Raw genomic sequence first — 22,704 nt, 5'->3', positions numbered from 1 at the left:
CTGTGCAGTCCCTCCTAGTAAATAACATGTCATAGTTGGATAGTAAGCTTGATTTTGCAGTACTACAAGTTTTGTATAGTTGTCGTGCTGTCTTTCTCCCCTAAGATATTCCTATCCATGACTGACTGCGCGCAACTAAATAAACTAACAGCTAATCTTATTTTGTGCTAATAATTCGGTATGATGTGCCGTCACTTGCTAGATAATTGTGTAATCGATCAGACATTCAAATTGAACTGCAATTCTTGCCAACACACTTATCAGATTGGTATGTCATAAAGGGAGAAATTGCTCTTCTACCTCGTGCAGAAGCTTGAGAAGTTATTAAGATTCATTTGGCTATAGGGACATCTCCTCGAATACACTGACTATGTCATATTGCAGGTATCTTCCCCCAATTAACTCTCCTCCCCCTTGCGTAGGATCGGCTCATACGGGCCACTTCTATTTCTCGCATTACCCGGATCACCCATATCACTCAGCTCCACATCATCGGGCAAGAATTCCTCCTCCTCCTCGTCGCCGAGAACAAAATATTCTCCTTCCTGGTCCGCTTTCCAGGGCATAAGGGCGTCTTCCGACTCATCGTACCCTTCGCGTCCCTTGCGCTGTTTCCGTTTCGTGGAAGCCCGAACCCAGAAGATGAGGCCGACTGCCACGCCTACCAGAACGACGGACATCAGGAGTACCCAGAACCAGCCGAACCCGGCCAGGAGCATGCCGCTGATGACGTTCAACCATCCGACTACCAGAATTAGCCGCCCGGCCCAGATGTGGGTATGCGATATCCAGGTCCGGCGCTTGATGCGTAGGAAGGCCATATGGTGTCGCCAGCCGAGAACACCTTGGATGCCGAGGGTGAGTGACACCACCAATCCGGCGATCTGGTGAGGGGAACCGAAGGTATGGCTCATGACGATACCGAGGATGGCGCCGACGGCAACGCAGAGGGAGGCGACGAGTTGGATAACCCAGTGGTATTGGAAAGCTCGACTGGATTGGGACCGCATGGCGATCACGCCGCCGGGGAAGAATAACAGGAATGTGAGCCCCATTAACCAGCCATGCGCCTGGGCGACAGGTCCGAGACGAGGCCATTTGAAAGCAGTCGATGATTTATCCGTCGTACCTATCGTCCGAACGCCAGGTTGGATAGATGGAGGGGAGGGGGGCTTCTCGGCGGTATCGACGGATCGCGACATGTCGACGTAGAAATTCCCCCATCCGCCGTCTCGGGAGTGGTGTTTGTGCATTTTTAGGTGCACGTCGCTCGAGAAGTTCGCGAACTGCATGTTATCGTTCCATGCCCAGAGCCACGGCAGCGAGGTCGCCGTGGCAGAGATGGGATGGTCGCCAATTCCCGGCCAGGACGTACAGGAATAGCAGACGAGGGCAATCTTGGCCAGAAAGGTCGGTGAAGAGGACGGAGAGTCGTCGTGAGAAACGGGCTGCCAACTTGCGTTGAGGATACGAATGTCTGTACCACCAGCGGTTTCGTTGGTTAGCAGCTTGGGCTGGCGATGTCCCTCCACCGTCCTGACGCTGACAGTCGGGGCCTCCTTCGAATTGGGATCCCCATAAACAATCACCATCAGCGAGCCTGCCATGACGGGACCCGTGCCGATTGCGGTCCAACCGAGATCCGAATCTCGCGTGACGGTCATGCTGAGGTACATATCGTAGGCATCGGAAGACCGATTCTGGTGCATGGTGACACCCATGCAAAAGTCGACTTCGGCATCTCTGGGATTTTTGTCGTATCCGAATTTGCAGTATTGGACGGGTTTTGCGTGAATGGTAGAGAGGTGGCAGATGATAGCGAGGCAGATTAGCAATAGTCGACTAATGGGACTTCTGGCCATGGTGAGGTCGACATTAAGAACACAGCCAAGAGAGTGAAAATGTTAGACGCGCTGGCGAGATCAAAATCGATGGCATAATGCCGCGAATTAAAGGAGATCAGGAATGCCAGACGGTCGCTTGCGGGATAGGAAGGCAGAAGTTACATCGAGCAAGTCCGTTGGTTCGCCCAGAATACGAGCTGGTCCAGTGAGCGCTAAAGCAGGGCGATGACACTGCATTGGCAATGCATCGTTGCTGTCCTTCCTATACTTAGAAGGCGCTATTGTTTTGTCGCGCATCTGGACAAATCAGACGCAAGGGTTAACAAGCAGCGATTCTTGGAGCTGAGCTCAATATGGGGCTGTTTTGGGGGATTTTCTTTCTTCAGGTTCTTTGGTCATTTGTAGTTTATTCCTTTACTGCTCTAAATCTTCTCGAAACAATACTTTTCCTACATTCTCTGCTTCCATTTCCTAGTTTTCTACTGCCAGGCTGGGTGGAGAGGAGCTTCAAGTATATTCGCGTAACTATATATAGCTTGCCGATGTGGCAGTGACTGAATTTTGGGTCAATTGTACGCACTTTGGCGATTCCATAACACAACTATCTTGTTCTCGTGACAACACAGCAAATTCCTCAGAAATATCCGATTTCTCACACGTTTACTTTATACTCGGAGTATTTCGTAGACACTGGTAGATGACCGCCACAGGTGGCTAGAGTGCACAGGCCACCCGACAACACCGCCACTTCTCACCGTCGACGATCGGGATTTCCCTGAATAAGCCTGGCATCTGTACGGAGTCGTCCATACAGAGACGTCGCACTGACTGGATTACCTGCTTATCAACTACCCGAGGGAGTCAATAGGTGTCCCTCCACACAATCGATTAATTCTTCATCCATCATCAACATTGACATCAACATTGACATCAGCACTCGGAACCATGTCCTCAGTTGAAGAATCCCCCGCTCAGAGAGCAGCTCGCCAGCGCCGTGAGCGTCGCGAAGCCAAGATCAAAGAAGGCGGCGCCGCTCGTCTGGACAAAATCACCAGCTTGAGTGGACGCACTCCTGCTGCCGGTACGTCTTTCCTTATTTCCCTCGAAAGTCCCACGAGTCCCTTCCACCCCGAAACCATATGATCTAATCCTCATTGACTTTCTACAGAACGACAAGACCAAGATGCCTCCCCCTCTCCGTCTCCTCAACCCCCTACGTCCTTCTCCTCAGGACTAGACACGCAACCATCGCCATCTCCATCCCCAGCCGCCGCCGCGAATAATCAATCCGTACCCCCCATCGCACCCACCCACCCCTTCCCCGACACGCAGGCCCAATCGCCCGAATCTCTACAAGCCCAACAAGAAGCCTTCCGCGCACTGCTTCGCCAGAGCGGCCCGCCCCCTGGCAACAACCAAGGCGCCGGCGGCGTCGGCAGCGACCTCACCAACAGCCTCGGCCTCGACGAAGACGACCCGACCGTCAGGCTCCTCAACTCGCTCATGGGCGGGATGGCCGCAGGCGAAGGAGGACCCAGCGCCGGCAACAACGGCAATGGGCCGGCCATCTCGCAAGCCGACCTCGCGACCGCGTTGGGTCTCCCGCCGTTCGTCGCAAGCATGCTCCCCGGCGGATCCCAACCGCAGACCGAATCCGAGAAGAAGGCCATCTGGACGTGGAAGATCATGCACGTGGTATTCGCCATCGCTGTGGGTGTCTACTTCCTCGTGTTGCTGGGCTCGTCGGTCTCGTTGTACGGCGAGGTGCCGCCGCCGCCGGCGACGGCGCGCAGTCCGTTCTTGTTCTTCACGACGGGCGAGATGGTCATGACGGGGGCGAGGGTATTCATGAGACGAGGGAACGGACAGGCTGGGCTGGGGATGTATTTCCATTTGTTTCGCGATGTGGTGAGGGATGGGAGCTTGGTTGTGTTTTTGTTGGGGATGGGTGCTTGGTGGAATGGGGAGTGGACGGCTTGATCATCGCTCCCTATCTTTGAGGATGTTTTGTCTGTTAAAAGCTTTAAGGATCTGCCTTAGGGGATAGGTGAATTATTGAGAAGTGGCGAGTCCTTTTTAAAATCTTATTTGAGGAGGATATGATTCTATGATGTTTTCTATTCGATATGATGCATTAACTTCACGTCATTTCAAGCGTATCAAGCACGAGAAAGCCTGCAATTGAAGGGTTTGTTCACTGATTATCCTGGTATAAACTTCGAGTCATGTATCCGTACTCCGTAACTATTAAAAAAGTCTCTTGGACCGTGCATATCTGCCTTATTACGAGATGGAAACGCATTCATTGCCCTGCCTTCACTCTGATTCTAAATTAAAGGGTCATGTTGATTTTTACTTTGGGCCGTGCTGGTCTCGCATGGGATAACCATGAATCGTGAGTTTGGGACGAGCCTTGTCTACTCAGTCTTCATAAATCGTGCCTTGCTTTAAGGAGCAACTCAAGAGTGTTAACACGGCGGCTTGTCTCTTCTCAGACATTCTTACTATGGAGTTCCTCCGTACATACGCAGTAAAAGCCATGCCTAGCTGGGTGAGGACGTCTCATTCCCCACTATATTTCAAACCATACACCGATTCTCTCAAGGAGGGGTTGCGATTGACAGCAACAGATGAATTACGCAGTTCACCTACTCCGTAGCTCAAAGTTAAAATTCTGTCAGCCGTCAAGAAAAGGATAGTTAAGGGAATTAGAGTCTTTAGATGTGGACATAGATAAAACTAGTTACTGTGTGCTCGGCCCGTCGCTGGGGCCAAACCAGCGTCTGTTAGGATTATTGTTTGGCAACAAACGAGTCACTCTTCCCGCTTGTTTCACTGGCAGAAAGGCTTAGAGCCTTCGAGTAGAAGTTTTCTACCCACCTGCAATGCAATTCCACACCGGTGCATGCACTAAAGGTTAGTGGTGGATGAGGTGCTCGGGACGGCAGCGAACATTGAGTGAAACAGGGCAGGGACCAGGTAAAAAAAGAACAGAAAGGAAAAAACAATGGAGAAGATTGTGCGCGATATTTGCTGTGCGCTGTAAAGACCAAAAACCAGATTGTACGGAGTACACCGTAGAGAGGATCGACATGGGGGGATGGATTAGCTACCACGTCGGGTGCTAAGGTGCAGCAAGCAGTATGTACTATCATACTATGTAGTAGTAGCAACTACTACGGAGTAGCAACGTCGCAGTCTGGCGTCGCAGTAGGCGGGAGGCAACTGATCCGTGATAAGGATTAACATCGCGGTGGGCTCGACATCGCCCCGAAGGCTCACTAAGATGGCGCGGGCTAGAGCGACTACCGTCAATCAAGGATCCTCCGTAGAAGCTAATGCCAGCCTACTCCGTAGGTCGAGTAGCATGGAGAAGAGTTTGTCGCGCCCTCCGGCATGCAGGCCCCATTAAAGACAGGCAGCGTGGTAGCAATTCGGCTTCAAGTGAACCGTGAAGCCCTCGGGTAAGTCTGCTTATTCCTTTCCCGATAACCAAGGACCAGAGGGCACGAGAAGAGCAGGATGAAGGGAAGATAACCTTAAAATGGGAAGAAGCGCAGGAAGCGTAAGAACCGTAACCTCGGGGCGTGCACGACCGAAGCTCCGTGTGACCGTCGTGGAATGCCTGCAAAACGAGGCCGACCGCGAGGGAAGCCGAATGTCGATCTCCTAGGATCATTTGACTTGACTTGAGTCTTTGAGTCTTGACTCTGGCTCCCTTCTTCGGGACGTTGGGAATTTGGAACAATCTGAATCAACATTTACCACACCAACAGAAAAAAAAAAGCCACCACCCACAATAAGGCTCTCCACAACACAGTCCCTCATGTGGTGGGGATGTCCTTGGCGGCTTCATCGTTACTTGGCTTTGGCCGGTCGCAGCTTGAATCCCGGAGCATACGGTCAGGTCACGTTGATTAGCAATTGAGAGATCATCCTGGAGGTGTAGACAGTCACTGTGAGGCTGTACTCTGAAGCGTGGTTTGATCGAGATTCGGTAGCACCTACTCTATTCGCATTTGTCCTAGATAGGCATCCGGGAAGAATGTATCGTTACCCTGTTCAGTAACTTCAGTTAACAGAAGGTAAAAAATTAACAAGAATTTTTTTTGGTCTAATTCATTAAAAGCAAACTCCCCACGGACTCATAACTCCCTGCCAATTGCAGGCAAAAAGGCGCTGTCACCGACAAGCCCGGAAGGTGGGAATCCGCTGTCAGACCCTATCACGATGAATGATTCTGTTTAGTCTTTAATCTTTACAGGGTTGGTCAGGGACGATCACCGACCCGTCGAGCAATTAGCGGCCTCCCACTTGCCTCCTGGATAAGTCATAAGAACATAATATCTACCGTAATTCATGCAATAGAGACCTTGACTACGATAGCAAGCTGCACCTGGTTGAGATCACCTCCCTATAGAGGATTCTACCCAATCTGGCGACGATTCAGCCGGATCCATGGCTCGGAGTTCCATTCTGGAGGGTCTGCCGCAACCGGCGATAACTCGGCGGTACCAACCATTGGGCAACTCACCGGGGAAAGCTCGTCTTGAGCCTTGGGCATCCGGCACCCAGGAATAGGAGAGTTTCTGAATGCTTCTTTAGTCTTTTCCAGTCTGTCTACCGTGTACACAAGTAGATTGCTTCCCCGCACGGAGCATGACGACTTGACGAGATCGGTCAGCGACCCCTCCAATCCCACGGCTTGGCCGCTGCTCTTGTGATGCGGGACTGGCCTTCCCCCGGTCTGTTAGGGCCCGGAGACAAGGATCTCGTCGTTATTGACCGGGGTACTGGCGATATTAATCTAATTCGCTTAGGTAGTCCGGCATTCCCACCAGCGTCAACGAGGAGCTGGAAAATCACGATTCAGTCTTCACTCAGTACTGGATGGTTGACACCCTTGGATCCCACCCGGGAACCTGGTCGGGAGCATGGAGGGAACCGAGAGTACACCGTAAGCGGGCATCAAATCGACCGGGATGCGGTGCGACAGAGGATGAGATGAAGGTGATGCCAACCGTGGCGGATCGTCGAATCTCTTCCCCGGAGCAACGGAAAGGAGAGGCTGTCAAGCCCCGCATGGCCGAGCCCAACCTTTTTGGATGCATTCGGCCAGTCAGAGTGGAAGTAAGCAGGACCGACAGTACGGAATATGTACACCTGATAGATATACGAGTATCGGGATATACTCATTTTCTATACTCGTACAAAGATAAATCAGGAGACCAGGATATCACAAATAAATACAATCATACTCCGTACAGTACAAATGAATCAAAATACTCAAATCGACGAGGTACATCCTTAGAACCCCGACCTAATGCAGGTCAAACGCGGTGCTCTCCAATGCGCCGAGTAGATGAACTCCCAAGCCTCCACGTTCCAATAAAATGCCATACGGTCGCGCGGAAGAAAGGGTTTAGTGCGGCCGGCGCGACTCCATCCAGAGCGTCTCCGTTGCAAATTGGCTGCCTCCACCGGACACCCGGGGAGCGGGACCTCAACGATTGTCTTCTCTTGCCTTAGACTGTTCGTGTTTTTTTAAATAACGGCCCTTCGTCCCCCTCCCCAATCCCCATCTCTTTCCGTTTTCATCCTTTCTCACTTCCTCCTCTTCCCTCTACCTCTTCCCCTTTCTTAATCCGTATACTGCAGCCTTCTTGCGGAGCGGCTTCCTGATCGACCGACGAACGCCCCCCCTCTTTTTCCTTATATAATTAACTCCACCCCACTTCGGCGGCGACGATAATTTTACTTTCCCGTTGGGTTACAATTGGATTTAACGTGAGTTTAATCCTCGCCACTTTCCGTGGGGAAGCTCGTTTCTTAGCTAATTCTCTTCCCCCAGTCCATACCCTTTTCCCCTCTTCGCCGCTTCTTCTTTCCCATCTTTGTACGGCTTAGGATTCTATCCTTGTTATCGCAATCATGTCCGACGGCTCCGTTCTACCCCCCAAGCCGTCTGTGGTAAGTAGTTGGTCTATGGATAGATGAGAGAGCGAGAGAGGATAACGACTAATTGCCTGACATTAGGTGCTGGAGGCCCACGAAGTCGACACTTTCCATGTCCCCAAAGCATTCTACGATAAACACCCCACAGGCACTCACTTGAAAGACCTGGACGAGTACAAGCAGCTGTATGAAGAGTCGATCCGTAAACCTGACGTTTTCTGGGCCCGCATGGCCCGCGAGCTTCTCACCTTTGAGAGAGACTTCCAAACGACTCACATCGGCTCCCTAGAGAATGGAGATAGCGCCTGGTTCCCCGAGGGCCGTCTGAATGCCTCCTTCAACTGTGTTGACCGTCATGCCATCAAAGACCCCAACAAGGTCGCCATCATCTACGAAGCCGACGAACCCAATGAGAGCCGCACGATTACCTACAGCGAATTGCTGCGCGAAGTGTCCCGTGTCGCTTGGGTGTTGAAGCAGCACGGCGTGAAGAAGGGTGATACCGTGGCCCTCTACCTTCCCATGATTCCCGAGGCCCTCGTCGCCTTCTTGGCCTGCTCTCGTATCGGTGCCATCCACTCCGTCGTTTTCGCCGGTTTCTCCTCCGATTCTCTTCGTGACCGTGTCTTGGACGCCGGCTCCAAGGTGGTGATTACGACGGACGAGGGCAAGCGTGGCGGAAAGGTGATCGGTACCAAGCGCATCGTCGACGAGGCTCTCAAGCAGTGCCCCGACGTCTCCAGCGTTCTCGTCTACAAGCGCACCGGCGCCGAGGTCCCCTGGACCAAGGGCCGTGACATTTGGTGGCACGAAGAGGTCGAGAAATACCCCAACTATATTGCCCCTGAGCCGATGGCTTCCGAGGACCCTCTGTTCTTGCTCTACACCTCCGGTTCCACCGGTAAGCCCAAGGGTGTCATGCACAGCACCGCCGGATACTTGCTCGGCGCTGCCATGACCGGTAAATACGTCTTTGACATCCATGATGATGACCGCTTCTTCTGTGGTGGTGACGTTGGCTGGATTACCGGTCACACCTACGTGGTGTATGCACCTTTGTTGCTGGGATGTGCCACCGTGGTCTTCGAGAGTACCCCTGCCTACCCTAACTTTTCGCGTTACTGGGACGTGATCGAGAAGCACAAGGTGACTCAATTCTACGTGGCCCCCACTGCGCTGCGACTGCTCAAGCGCGCTGGTGATGAGCACATCCACCACAAGATGGCTCACTTGCGAATTTTGGGCTCTGTCGGTGAGCCCATTGCGGCCGAGGTCTGGAAGTGGTACTTCGAGAAGGTTGGAAAGGAAGAGGCGCACATTTGCGACGTGAGTTTACCCCATAACTTTGCTACGTTCATAGAGTTGACGGTTGACTTTTCTTCTGGTAGACCTACTGGCAAACCGAAACCGGTTCGCACGTTATTACTCCCTTGGGTGGTATTACACCGACCAAGCCGGGAAGTGCGTCGCTGCCCTTCTTTGGAGTCGAGCCCGCCATCATCGACCCAGTTTCCGGAGAGGAGATCTCGGGCAACGATGTGGAGGGTGTCTTGGCCTTCAAGCAGCCTTGGCCTAGCATGGCGCGCACCGTGTGGGGTGCTCACAAGCGTTACATGGACACCTACCTGAACGTCTACAAGGGATACTACGTAAGAGCCGACTCCTACCCATTTCCACCGATATCTCCTGGCTAACATATTGACCCCGACAGTTCACCGGTGACGGTGCTGGCCGTGACCACGACGGATACTACTGGATCCGCGGCCGTGTGGACGACGTTGTCAACGTCTCTGGCCACCGTCTCTCGACCGCTGAAATCGAGGCTGCCCTGCTTGAGCACCGTAAGTCTCGCTGCTAAAACTTGATTAAAAGCATTTCCGTCTGACTTTCAATGACAGATATGGTTGCCGAGGCCGCCGTGGTCGGTATTGCCGATGAGCTTACCGGCCAGGCCGTCAACGCTTTTGTGGCCCTGAAGGAGGGCAACGAAACGAGCGATCAAGTCCGCAAGGACCTCGTGATGCAGGTCCGCAAGTCGATTGGACCCTTCGCTGCCCCTAAAGCGGTCTTTGTCATCGATGACCTTCCCAAGACTCGAAGTGGCAAGATTATGCGCCGTATCTTGCGCAAGATCTTGAGTGGCGAGGAGGACAGCCTGGGTGATACTTCCACGGTAAGCTTTTATCTATCCTTTCTCAGCAGTTTGGGATATCTAGGAAACTAATTTTGGATTGTAGCTGTCTGACCCCTCCGTCGTGGATACGATCATCTCTACGGTTCACGCCGCTCGCGGCAAATAAGAGAGCAGTCAACGACGAAGTGAATGACTAATGAAATAACTTTATAAATTCAATAAAAATGAGAAAAACACCAAAAACTTGAGCCCCAATTGCAGAGAGGAATAACTTCTTGAGTTTGTCTGATGGATTGATTCACTCGCACTGGGCTGATAATATGCCGGATGGCAAGTTACTGACGCGCATCATTTATCTTGGTTATTTATGTGATTCCCGCCTTCTGTCGTGTTGACAAGCGATTCAATTCCTGTTGATGTTTCTGTGTAAATCATACCATACAATCTATTCCCAATGATCGTTCAATTAGCTCTCGTGTCTGTTGGTTTGATCGCGTGACCAGCGGGTTCGCCTACGAAGGCCTGTCTATACCGTAGAATCAATCGTAGGAAGAGTGTGCTACTTCATCTTGACTCGGGAAGATAGAAATTTGCGTATGACCAAGATGACTCACTGGCAGCTCGCTCACTGAGTGGTCGTCCTGGCCTCCGCAACCATCATCGGCGAGATATCCGTCAACGAGGTGGGACCCCGGTTTAGGCAGCCTGGAGCAGTCTTGTCCGATATTTCAGGCATCTGCATCACGTGGATCGACGGGCGGGTAAATAACCGTCAGATTACGGAAACTTACCAGCGTTGGGCGACGACGTCCGCATCAGTTGCTGCCCGGTTCTGTCACCCTCCGGTAACTAAGCGAAGAGGAAGGTCCCCCGCTGACTAAGCCGACTTCAATTCCTTCCGACAGCAGCCATCTTTTCCCTTCACCGTCGCGCGTTCTGCTCTGTTCCTCCCTTCGCCCTCTTCCCCTTCCTGCGCGCTGCAGACTTGCGTTCATCCCGGAAATTTGTGTGCATTCTGGCTCTGGCGGTGACTGTCCGTCCGTAGCTAGTGTGGACCCCACTTCCTTGTTGGTTGACAGAGCAAAACAGCAGCCTCTGAACAACATTTTCACTCCCGTTCGTGGGCGCGTCGAGGATTCTTTCCGACAGACGACGACTGAACTCCTCGAGCTTCTTGAGAGTTTCGCCTACCCCCGTTAGATCGGAATTCCGACTTTTCGCATCGTGCCGATCTTTTCTCCCCGACTTTCTCTTTTCTGTCTTCTCGGTCACAGGCCACCTTTGAACGGATGAACCCATAGATCTCAGGATTCACCGAACAGCGTTATGTCTTTCGGATTCGGAGGGTTTGGACAAAACAACCAGCAGAGCTCCGGCTTCGGTACCGGCTCTAGCTTTGGAGGCACAAGTACTGGCGGAGGTAGGTCGCTTTTTTCCTATCCCTTCCTGTTTACCTCCGTATCTCTGGGCCTTGATCACTTTGGTTTCCTCCCACTTCTATTGGGCCTCCTTATCGGTTGCGATCGGTGCTCCTGACGTCGACCCGCGATGGTTTCATCAAAACTTCTTTCACTCGACAATGTCCCGCGGATGTCCTCGACGATGAGTAACAGCAGCGATATGAGAGAAAGGATCGCAGCTTCATTACAGTCTCTGACAGCGTCTTGCCCCGTCATCTAGGCTTTGGATCTACTTCGTCACCTTTCGGTGGAGGTACAAGCTCAGGTAGTGGACTGTTCGGAAACAATTCCAGCAGCTTTGGTTCCGGTGGAGGTAGGTGCTCAATGACTATATCTCCATGAGCTTTGCGGTCCTTTCTCTTGCTTCAACTCTGGATGGACGAATCCTACGGACCTGGACTCGCCAACAATGGACAAATCCCTCAACTGGCGTTTTAGAATCGCTTTATATCCCTTGGACCCGATTCTAGTTTCAAAGGCGGCATTGTACCAGCCCGGAAACAAAGGAGAGGGGAAAATGCCCATGTATAAAGCCGCAGCCGCCCATCAGGAACTTCCCGTCCGAGGAGTGACATTTCAATTTTTTATGCTTATATCTTTGTCGATTGATTTTGGCTATGAATCGCCGCCGATATCACGCACTTCCCTCCACCCGCTTCAAGCGCAATCCCAAATACCCCACTCCCAACTATCAAAAACCCCAGCAAAAGCCCCAACAGAAGCCCCAACAGAAGCCCCAACAGAAGCCCCAGCAAAAGCCCCAGCACAAGCACCCGCAAAAGCAAAATCCCCATCATTCTCATCACAAAAAGGCTAACCATCAACGTCAACATCATGTAGGATTTGGAGCGAACACCCAAAATCAATCGAACTCTCTGTTCTCGAAACCCGCCGGATCTGGGTTCGGGACCGGTACATCAACAGGCGGCGGCATGTTTGGAGGTGGCACCACTACGGCAGGTGGCAGTGGCTTTGGAAGCACCGGCTTCGGCGCCTCTGCGAACACTGGAGGCTTTGGTAGCCCTGGCGCTGGCGGGGGCGGTAGCATTTTTGGAAATAAGTCTGGTGGAACAGGCTTTGGCAGCTCGACGGGTACTGGTGGCGCATTTGGCTCGGGAGGCGGCTTCGGAAGCAATAATGCCACTTCTAATACTGGCTTCGGCAGTGGAGCAGGCTCTGCGTTCCAGAGTGTCCCCCCGTCTGATGGTACCGGGAGCACCCCCTTCAGTGCATATACTGAGAAGGAAGGCACTAGCAACGTGACCAATCAATACCAGAGCATTTCCTTTATGCAGCCATACAGCAAATACAGCTTTGAGGAGCTTCGACTGGGCGATTACAACCAAGGACGCAGGTTCGGCAATGGCAGTGGACAAGCTGGCGCTTTCGGTAGTTCAGCCTTCGGAGGCTCGGGCTTCGGTGCTCAACAACAAGGCACTGGCACTGGCACCGGGTTTGGGGCGAGCAATACCGCCTCTCCCTTCGGCGGCGGCGGGACAAGTGCGGCGCCTGCCTTTGGTCAGACTCAGACAACGGGCGGCTTCGGTTCTTCTACCTCCGCCAACCCCTTGTTCGGAGCTGCTAAGCCCGCGAACTCTTTGTTTGGAGGGACCGCAACCGGTACCTCTCAGGCCAGCCCTTTCGGTGGCACGACCGGAACGGCGGGTGGCTTTGGAGCGGGCACATCAGGAGGCACTGGCGCTTTCGGTGGAACCGGCGGTAGTTCGTTGTTTGGTAACAACAACAATCAGCAGCAGCAGAACAAGCCTTTGTTCGGAGCCAGCGGAACGTCTACTGGAACTGGGGGCTTCGGCGGGTTCGGGCAGCAGCAGCAAAACAACACCACGGCTTCCCCATTCGGTGGTGGCGCCAATACTGGTGGCACCTCGTCGCTCTTTGGTGGTGCTGGCCAACAGCAACAGCAAAGTGGCACGGGAGCATTCGGTGGCTTCGGTCAGCAAAACCAGGCCCAGAATCAGAACCAGACTCAGAACAAGGGGCTGTTTGGCGGGTTTGGACAGAACAACCAGCAGCAGTCCGGTGGCACCGGCCTTTTCGGCAACACCGCGGGAGGAAATACCGGGGGGTCGTCTCTGTTCGGACAAAACCCGCAGCAAAACCAGCAGCAGCCGGCTGGTAACTCTTTGTTCGGCGGAGGCGCCAACACCCAGCAAACCGGAACCAGCTCTCTTTTCGGTGGCGCGAACCAACAGCAAGGCCAGAAGAGCTTATTCGGTAATACCACTGGCGGCACCGGCACCGGCGCCAGCCCGTTTGGTGGTAGTTTAGGAGGCACCCAGAACCAGCAAACCGGCACCAGTAGCTTGTTCGGCGGTGCTCAAAATCAGCAGCAGCAAAAGCCCAGCCTATTCGGCGGCGCCGGCGGCACGGGGAGCTCCTTGTTCGGGGGCCAGAATACCGGAGCTCAAAATACTGGAAGTTCGCTTTTTGGCAACAGCCAGCCCCAACAACAGCAGGGTGGCGGTCTTGGTTTGGGTGGCTCTCTCTTTGGTGGGAGCACACAGCAGAACCAGCCTCAGCAACCCCAGCAACCCCAACAGCCAGCACCCGGAAGCTTGCAGGCCTCTTTACTCGAAGGAAATCCTTACGGAAACCAGTCGATCTTCTCAGGCTTGCCCGCTCCGAGTGCCCCCAGTCCCGGCCCATTGGCAACCCCGCTCTCTTCTTCCATCAAGCAAAAGCAGCGTACACCGTTGCCCGTCTACAAGATTGCCCCCAGTGCCGCCAACCGTCTCATCACGCCGCCAAAGCGTCAAGGATATGGGTTCTCCTACTCAACCTACGGATCTCCCTCTAGCGCTGGTAGCACGCCTAATGGACTTGGCAACAGCCTCCTTGGTGGACGCGCAACTGTCGGTGGTAGCCTTGGACGTAGCAACGGCTTCAGCAAGAGCTTTTCCACCAGCAACCTCCGGAACAGCTTTGACCCAGACTCCCATAGCGTTCTCGCCCCTGGTGCTCTCTCGTCGGTCTCTTCGGGTCCACTTCGCGCGTCGGGCAGCAGCTTGAAGCGCCTGACCATTGACCGCAGCGTGAGCGTCAAGAATGATCTCTTCTCGCGCTCCACCAGCTCGCCCACTGCGCCCCTTCCTGCCCCAGCTGAACCGAGCCCGTCGACGGACAAAGCCAAGAAGAGGGTTAGCTTTGATTCTTCTTCTGACGGAATGTCTCCCGCAGCTGTTGTCCCGGCCGAGTCTGAAAGTGCGGAGCCCACCCCCGAAGAACTGGGATTCCTGCGCTCGATTCGCAAAAGTGGTACGATCAATGGCACCAATGGGGGTGGTATCAAGACGGCCCCCGCCACAGACCTCGCCGTTGTCCCCGAGGACGGTGTGCAAACATCAGTGAGCGACGACAGCGCTTCTCGACTTTCCTTCTCTCCTGGGTCGGATCCTAGGCCCGGTGAGTACTGGATGAAGCCCACGCGTGGTGAAATCAGTAACATGAGCCGCGACGAGCAGAAGAACTTTGTCGGCTTGGTTGTCGGTCGTCAACGATGCGGTCAAGTTACCTTCGATGAGCCGGTTGATTTGACGACTGTGGACTTGGATAACATCCTTGGAGGATTGGTCGACATCGGTCTGCGCAAAATCACCGTGTACCCCGATGAAACCATCAAGCCCCCGATGGGTAAGGGTTTGAACGTCCCATCGACTCTGCGCATCGAAAACTCCTGGCCCCGGGGCAGAGATAAGAATTCTCCCAACCCGCTCACGAGTGGCCCTCTTTTCGAGAAGCACATCGACCGCTTGAGGAAGGTCGTCAACACCGAGTTTGTCGAGTACACTAGGGAAACTGGCACATGGGTTTTCAGAGTGCCTCACTTTACCACGTATGGCCTTGATTATGACGATGAAGAAGATGAAGGTGAGAGCTATAACCAAAGCACTTTGAGTGCTGCTCCTGACACTCCGACTCCGAAGGCTCAGTCCCCCGCGAATTTCGACAGCACCGTGGGCTCGGAGCAAATGTCCACCTTTTCTAATGAAGAAGAATCCTTCTTCAACGATGTGGGAGGGGTAGATGACGACACTTTCGATTTTAAAAAGCGCAAAATGGTCCCGGGCTCTTTTGGCAACCAAGCCATGGAGATGGATGAGCAGTCTGCTTCTGAAGAAGACGAGTCTTTTTTAGGGGAAGGCTCCACGGGTTCGACTACTGAGCAAGAAGGTGATGATATCACCGAGAGCCAGCACTCTGGCGAGTCAGAAGTAGAATCGTATGAAGGTGAGGAAATGGACATGGCGGGTACTTTCCCCAACCTTCATCATACCGTGGAGCAGGACAACACCAAAAGCACCGACCACTTTACCGAGGACACCATCCCTTCTTTGAAACCCTGGGGTACGCCTCCCAAGGCTCGTCTCGATCTTAGTGACGACTGGGCCGAGCAACTGCAACGAACAATCAGCCCCCGAAAGCAGGACCGAGACGCACTCCGCGAAATCCAACGCAATGCTTTTGCCGACAAGTCGTCCCACGCGAGCTCTCCGAAGGAAAACGGCACGGAACCTGGGCAGAAAGGTTTCTCAACGAGCATTGACCTGATGAATTCGTTGTTTCAACAGCCACGAAAGCAGCAAGTACCAAGTCCTCCCAAGGAACAGAGTGCGAAGGCTAAAGGCTTCGAGGTAGGTTTTGTAACTTGCTGATTTCAGCATGTTCTGACGTATATAACTGACTTTTATCTCTCACAAAGTGGCCTTACAGCAAAACTCCAAAGACCTTTGCTGGTGAATCGAACGAATTGACCGAAGACGACCTTGCTTTCCATCACTCCTTCAAACCTCGTTGGGGTCCCGTGAACTCTCTTATCTGCGTTCAGAATGGGTTAAGAGATGCAGGTTCTGATGATCGATGGCAGCCAGAACTTTCTGTTACCAGCGAAGAGAGAGATATTGCCTTGCTCGCATTCAAAAACTCTGCCGATTCCAACGAGATGTTGGATGTTCAGAGCAAGCAATCTGTCATCAACCGCGTCGAGGGTGTTCCTTTTGCACGCTTGGCAGATGCCGATTTCGGGCAGTTTGCCTCAGCATCATCGAGTTCTACAGTATCTGACCAGGAACGTCTTGTTTGGCAATTGAGCAACATCCTGTTCAACGACGATATCGAAGACGACATCTCTGCCGGCGTGCCGGCGCAACTTCGGGCTAAATATCTGCCCCGCATCAAAAAGGACCGCTTGAGTCGTCTGTGGGAACGCGTCATCCGCGAGAGACATGCGCACACAATGGGCAAGGCCAACTCTGCCGAGGAGCGTGCAGTGTACTTGCTCTGCTCTCACCGAGTCGAGGAGGCATGTAATGTGTTGATAGCTAGCCAAAACTTTCACCTTGCTACACTCCTCGCCCAGATCGGTCGAGACCCTACTTCGCGCGCGGACATGGCGAAGCAAGTTGAGATGTGGCGTCAACACAATGTCTACTCGGAGATGAGCGAGCCCATTCGAGCCTTGTATGAACTTCTGGCCGGAAACGCGCTTCACAGCGAGGGCAAATCTGGGGGTGCTCTTGAGGACCGTACATCGTCTTTTACCTTCACTGAGCGATTCGAGTTGGACTGGTATCAAGCGTTCGGTCTCCGACTGTGGTATGCCATCACTGATGACGAGCCGCTGGAATATGCTGTTTCCAAATTTTTCAACGACCTCAGCAGCGGAAAAGAATCCGCTTTCCCCTATCCCTCTCATCAAGACAACACCCAGGTGCCTCAAACTACGACTGATGTCTCGGGCCGTGAATCCCCACTGTGGGCTTTGCTCAAGCTTTACTCGGCCACTATCGGCTCGTCGAGTATTCCTGCGCTGGAATTGCCTGCTGCCTTCCTTCCGGAGTCGGTGACTGGTGATAAACTCTCAAGTCGGCTGTCCTTCCAGCTGCACCAGCTTTTGGCTGCCGCCATTGGACACCATGAGAGCTTCAAGACAAATACTGCGCAGGTGGACAAGCTGGTGCAAGATTATGCCTGGGAACTCAGCTGCAGTGGTGAACTGGAACGAGTTGTGTTTGTTCTGCTCCACCTTTCCCGCCAGTCAGACCGCGAGCGTGCCGTGAAAGAAACTTTGGCACGGTTTGCCTCCCGGCTGCCTGAACCCAGCACCCCAGACGGATCGCCTGATGCCACTTGGCAATGCCTCACTCACGATCTGCAGCTTCCGGAGGGGTGGATCTGGGTGGCCAAGGCTCTCTACGCTCGTGACATTGGCGATGCGGCCCGCGAGGTCGACTGTCTCGTGCGCGGCAAGAACTGGAACGACGCTCATGCTACGTTCTGCCGCATTGTCGGTCCCACCGCTGTGATTGAGCGTGACTACGCGACGCTCGAGACTCTGGTCTGGGGCTTCGGCGAGGCGCCAGAGCGCAAGGTGCGAGGGTGGGCCAGCGGAGGCGGCATCTACGACGACTTCCTTCACCTTGCTACAGCCAAGCATGGAAAGCGGGATGCCTCTCGACTGAACCGACTGGTCAACGCGTTGGTCACCATGGGAGAGAAGATCAGCCAAGCATCCGGGGTGGAAGGGTTGGAGGAACGAGTGGCCTTTAAGGAAATGAGCCGAGCTGTTGCCAATTGGACGGCCCATGAAGATGCAAAGGTAAGCAGCAATCTTCACGATACAAACTGTTGTACTTCGACTAACCTTTTCTTTCTCCAGACGGTGGAAATGTCAAACGTCCTCGGCTTGCCTCTCACGGGTGATGCACGTCTTGTCCAAATGGCAGAGATGAGTCGCCGCTATTACAGTGTCATCATGGCGGGCGCCTACTAAGCGGTTTCAATAATCATTTTGCATGTCCCTTTTCTCTTTAAAAATCTGAAGTCGTCGTCATTTGCCTTATTCCATTTCCTCGCAGGCCTTTTTGTTTACTATCACTTTGTACACCCTTTTCCCCCCTCTCTTTTGCCCACCTTTTCACTACGTTACATTGTTTCTGTCTCATCCAGCCGGTTTAGTTCATCTGCATCACTTCATCCCCGTGTATCCCTAGTGTATTCCACATCATGAGTCTTATTTCGTCTTTGTTCAATTGTCTACTTGAAAATTCTTCCGTTCCGTCACTATGTGAGATGGAGGATTCCTTTTTTCTTTTTAATCATCTAAATGGTAAAGCGAGAGAATGATGATTCGAGACCTTGTGTTAGTTACTCCAGCTTTTTAGTCCCATGAATACCGGAATGCATACCCTCCGTCAGTTAACTGTCTTCGTCGTCTGTTAGAACACGTAGTAGTTGTTGATAGTATACTAAGAGAGTTAGACAAGGTGAGGCTATTACAGATGGACATAGTTGGCTCTCATCATTTAGCCTTCTTATCCATGGAGACCGCTTTCTGGCTCTAGTAGGTCTTCTCCTCTGAGAAAGGGTCCTTTATCACTGGTTTTTAATTCGGCGGGACCCGTGCCTCCTTCGGTGCGTTGGAGCTTTGAGTAGAAGGCTGAGACTCGCTGGTGCCGCTGGGGTCTTCGCCAACGTAGACAGGTTGACGAGCGTCCGCCTTCAGGTGTGACTTGAACCTGATTTGCGGCACCTTACCACTCCTGTAGAACTTCAAGATGTCCGCGCCGGACTTGACCAGCTCCGCCGTAGTCTGTGCGCTGAGCTTCAAGTTGTTCTTTGCCGCCCACGCCTCCGGGTTAGCGAGGTAATCATTGACGGCGTCAAATCCCAATGCCAAAAAGGGTCCAACGTAAGGAACCAGACCCAGGCCAATTCCAACGAACGTGGATATAGCGACATTCAGCCAATCCGTATCTCCATCTGTCTTTGACTCCTCCATTCTAATGCCCTCATGCTTGCTGGTCATGTCGGCCAGCTTGATATAGGTTTTGTCGCCCATCGTGCTTTCTTTTGCCTGACTCTTCTGCCAGGTCTCGATGGAATCCACGTCCTGCGCTGCAAACAGGACGATATACTGGTACACATCCTGTACCTCGGGCGCTCGCATCTCAAACGGCACGTGGTGGACGTTCAGCAGGCTTTTGATATCGAATCGCGCCGTCCACCGCGGCTGGAACCATAGACCGAGCTGCGCGTCTTCCGCGATCTCCAGCTTCCCTTTCTTCGATCTCCAGCTTCCCTTTCTTGAATGACGGTTCCTATCCTGGGTATTTGTCTTCAGATGAAGGGACATCGGGCTCATCCACAGTTTCCACTCTTGGTCCAGCCGACGCCGACATACCGATGGCACCGAGCAGGCCATTGAGGAGTCCCGGCTCCAAATGTTTCTCGGAAGGTGGTGAGTTTCATACTGGCCTGATTGAATTTCACAAATACATAGCGCGTCCACTTCTCGTATTTCTTCAGAGGGAACCCATGGAACGCCGACGGCATGTAGATGCCGCGAATCGGATACGTCAGGTCCACCCAGAGGAAGCGCTCCTTGGGCTTGGGCATGCGCATGGGGATATAGGCCACTTGCTTGTAACCGATCCACTGCGACAGCTTGCTGCCGGAGATTAGTTCCGTTGCTCGGCGATTTGGCATGCATAGTATACCTCTATCTCACGCGGTTTCCGAATCAGAAGAGTAAATCAAGAAAATGACCCGTAGGATGATGAAGTCAAGATGCTTTGGAACCGCTCGCGGGCCGAACTTCAGCTGCTAGTGGCTGACTCGTCCACCACGGGTTCTTTCTTTCCTGGGTTGATGCAGGGAGTTTGATCAAATGCGAGTTGAATAATGAGGAAACTTCGGTCGAGGGGCTTCTGGATGACACGGTCTTGGTAGGCAAGGAAGGAATGCATGTTCAAACTGTAGCAATTTCTCTCGATTCCGCGGCATAGATTCAGGAAGAACAAAGAAAAGTCCAATGCTCTGGATCAATCGTAATAACAGGCTAGAATAATATACATCGCGACATCAAGTATCAGGTCATGGTGTAGCTATAGTGCCGAGTCAGTTAGGACGTATGATAACCAAACAGCCTGAACTATCCTAGACCGACATAGATCTATAACATAGATCTAGAATTGTCTAGTATGACATTCGGTAGGGCGTTTTCTTTACCTCAGCCAAGGTAATTATTAGCATGAGCCTACTTGGTCAGTGGTACCAAGATGAGAATGATGTAGAAATGAATCAAAAGAAAAAGAAATTTGAAATTGCTGCTACCAGGGAACTGTACATGAGATCGAACCTAAACAGAACATTATAAAAAGGGAAACAAGAGGTCGGAAGAAGCTTTGAAAGAGGAAAAGGGGGAAGGAAGGTGAGGAGAAGCAAAAAAAAGCAAAAGAAAAAAAGACATGACACTCCTGCTGTAACCATATCACAAACACACATCTTTATCTAGAGAAACATGATAAGAGAGGTTACTATTTCCTTTGTTTTTGAGGTCAATCTTCTTCTCATTGTTTGCTTGCCCATCCTCTCTCGTGCTGTTGATGTTATTTAGTCAATAGGCAATCGACAGACGGAGAGACGACGGTAGATGTGAATAAGACAGAAGATCATGGTTTGTTTTTTTTCTTTCTCTTTTTGTTTTCATTTTTTTTACATGCCAGGGGAGATCAGCTTGCCCTCCGCCTTGCTGTTAGGGTGCCAGCCACCGGCGTAGGGAGACTGGCCACCCAGCTCCTGTTGGTATTCCTTGATGCGGGTCTCGAGTTCGGGGCGGAAGTGACGGATCAGACCCTGGATGGGCCAGGCGAAGGCCTCACCCAAAGCGCAGATGGTGTGACCCTCAACCTGCTTGGTGAGCTCCTGAAGCATGTCGATCTCACGCTCGCGGGCCTGACCGGTCTCCAGACGCTGCATCATCTGCATGGTCCACTTGCTGCCCTCACGGCAGGGAGTGCACTGACCGCAACTCTCGTGCTTGTAGAAAGTGGACAGACGCGAGATGGCGCGCACGATGTCGGTCGACTTGTCCATGACGATAACGGCGGCGGTTCCCAGACCGGTCTGGGAGTCCTTCAAGGCGTCGAAGTCCATGAGCTGCTCGTCGCAGACGGCCTTGGGGATAACGGGGGTCGAAGATCCACCGGGGATGACAGCCAGGAGGTTGTCCCAGCCGCCGCGGACACCACCGCAGTGGCGGTCGATCAGCTCGCGCAGAGGGATGGACATCTCCTCCTCGACGGTGCAGGGGTTGTTGACGTGACCGGAGATACAGAAGAGCTTGGTACCGACGTTACGCTCACGACCGAACGAGGAGAACCAGCTGGGGCCACGACGCATGATGGTGGGGGTCACGGCGACGGTCTCGACGTTGGTGACGGTACTGGGGCAGCCGAACAGACCGACGGCAGCGGGGAAGGGGGGCTTCAAACGGGGCTTGCCGGCCTTACCCTCGATGGATTCGATGAGCGAGGTCTCCTCACCACAGATGTAAGCACCCATACCGCGGTGGATGTAGACGTCGAAGTCGTAGCCGGTACCGCAGGCGTTCTTTCCGATCAGGCCGGCCTCGTAGGCCTCGTTGATGGCCCGCTGGAGGATGGTCGCTTCGTGGTAGAATTCACCACGGATGTAAATGTAGGCGGCGTTGGCGTTCATGGCACGACCGACAACGAGACAGCCCTCGATGAGCTTCTGGGGGTCTTTCCGCATAATCTCACGGTCCTTGCAGGTTCCGGGCTCACCCTCATCGGCGTTGACGACCAGGTATCGGGGACGGGGGTCCTTATCCCAATCTTTGAAGTTCATGAAGGACTGAATTGTAAGAATTGAGACGTTAGTCAAATGGATCAATTTCCCCTACCCCTGTGATCCTACGGGGAGTCCGGATGAATAGAACTCACGTATTTCAATCCCGAGGGGAAACCGGCACCACCACGACCACGAAGACCAGAGGCCTTGATTTCGGAGATGAGCTAATCAATCGAAAAGAATCCGTTAGCCTCAATTGCCCAGTCAATGGCATAAATTGTCGTTGCAATTCCACAAATCGGTTGATTCGATTTCTCGCCCGGAAAGAAGGGACGCATACCCAGTCATGACCCTTCAACACAATGTCCTTGGTGCGGTGCCAATCACCGTACTTCATTGCCGACTTCAGATCCGCACCATGGTGGCTGTAAAGATTCGTGAAAATGCGGTCCTGATCCTGCAGACCGCCATGGCCGCGAACGGGGGGGGCGTTGTCCTGGACGGTCGCGAAGGAGCGGGCAGCCGGGCCCTGGACTCGGAGAGACCGGGAGGAAAGGTTGGCGAGGGAGGAAGGCGTGGGAGCCGCCGCTCGAGATATCATGGTGACAGCTGGTACCCAATTGGGGAGAGGGGGATGAGGGGGGAGAAAAGAGGGGAGAAGGGAAGGGGAACGGAACAAGATATGATGCTGTCGTGGAGT

The 22,704-nt window shown here is 53.1% G+C and overlaps 7 protein-coding genes across 7 annotated transcripts; 3 read left to right on the top strand and 4 right to left on the bottom strand.

The window, feature by feature from the left end:
* Positions 1-398: 398 nt before the first annotated feature.
* LDX57_005931 (cytochrome and DOMON domain-containing protein) lies at positions 399-1,862 on the bottom strand (the record flags this gene model as incomplete). Its single annotated transcript, XM_046087619.1, has 1 exon — positions 399-1,862. One exon carries the CDS (start codon positions 1,860-1,862, stop codon positions 399-401), a length of 1,464 nt encoding a protein of 487 aa, XP_045943586.1.
* Positions 1,863-2,789: 927 nt separating this feature from the next.
* LDX57_005930 (uncharacterized protein) lies at positions 2,790-3,824 on the top strand (the record flags this gene model as incomplete). The annotated part of the gene is made up of 2 exons (XM_046087618.1): positions 2,790-2,925; positions 3,013-3,824. 2 exons carry the CDS (start codon positions 2,790-2,792, stop codon positions 3,822-3,824), a joined length of 948 nt encoding a protein of 315 aa, XP_045943585.1.
* A 3,479-nt stretch (positions 3,825-7,303) lies between these two features.
* On the top strand, positions 7,304-9,720 carry ACS2_1 (acetyl-coenzyme A synthetase 2). Its single transcript, XM_046087617.1, has 4 exons — positions 7,304-7,631; positions 7,696-7,814; positions 7,881-9,125; positions 9,188-9,720. The coding sequence occupies exons 2-4, from the start codon at positions 7,776-7,778 to the stop codon at positions 9,491-9,493; spliced, it is 1,590 nt and encodes a 529-aa protein (XP_045943584.1). The 5' UTR covers positions 7,304-7,631; positions 7,696-7,775; the 3' UTR covers positions 9,494-9,720.
* A 2,290-nt stretch (positions 9,721-12,010) lies between these two features.
* On the top strand, positions 12,011-18,183 carry LDX57_005928 (nucleoporin family protein; the record flags this gene model as incomplete). The annotated part of the gene is made up of 3 exons (XM_046087616.1): positions 12,011-16,045; positions 16,114-18,009; positions 18,070-18,183. The coding sequence occupies 3 exons, from the start codon at positions 12,011-12,013 to the stop codon at positions 18,181-18,183; spliced, it is 6,045 nt and encodes a 2,014-aa protein (XP_045943583.1).
* A 612-nt stretch (positions 18,184-18,795) lies between these two features.
* On the bottom strand, positions 18,796-19,359 carry LDX57_005927 (uncharacterized protein; the record flags this gene model as incomplete). The annotated part of the gene is made up of 1 exon (XM_046087615.1): positions 18,796-19,359. One exon carries the CDS (start codon positions 19,357-19,359, stop codon positions 18,796-18,798), a length of 564 nt encoding a protein of 187 aa, XP_045943582.1.
* A 191-nt stretch (positions 19,360-19,550) lies between these two features.
* LDX57_005926 (uncharacterized protein) lies at positions 19,551-19,814 on the bottom strand (the record flags this gene model as incomplete). The annotated part of the gene is made up of 1 exon (XM_046087614.1): positions 19,551-19,814. One exon carries the CDS (start codon positions 19,812-19,814, stop codon positions 19,551-19,553), a length of 264 nt encoding a protein of 87 aa, XP_045943581.1.
* A 1,092-nt stretch (positions 19,815-20,906) lies between these two features.
* NDH51 (NADH-quinone oxidoreductase subunit NuoF) lies at positions 20,907-22,605 on the bottom strand (the record flags this gene model as incomplete). Its single annotated transcript, XM_046087613.1, has 3 exons — positions 20,907-22,067; positions 22,157-22,228; positions 22,345-22,605. 3 exons carry the CDS (start codon positions 22,603-22,605, stop codon positions 20,907-20,909), a joined length of 1,494 nt encoding a protein of 497 aa, XP_045943580.1.
* Positions 22,606-22,704: the final 99 nt, after the last annotated feature.

The sequence above is a fragment of the Aspergillus melleus genome (assembly GCF_016097325.1).
Source record: "Aspergillus melleus strain CBS 546.65 chromosome Unknown contig3, whole genome shotgun sequence".
NCBI lineage: Eukaryota > Fungi > Ascomycota > Eurotiomycetes > Eurotiales > Aspergillaceae > Aspergillus > Aspergillus melleus.
The sequence above is the reverse complement of the archived record's forward strand: the minus strand, read 5'-3'. Positions and strand labels throughout refer to the sequence as shown.

Coding starts and splice junctions, on each gene's coding strand:
- ACS2_1 (XM_046087617.1), top strand. CDS start 7,776: ATGTCCGACGGCTCCGTTCTACCCCCCAAGCCGTCTGTG. Junction 7,815..7,880: donor TACCCCCCAAGCCGTCTGTG/GTAAGTAGTTGG, acceptor GCCTGACATTAG/GTGCTGGAGGCCCACGAAGT. Junction 9,126..9,187: donor AAGAGGCGCACATTTGCGAC/GTGAGTTTACCC, acceptor TTCTTCTGGTAG/ACCTACTGGCAAACCGAAAC.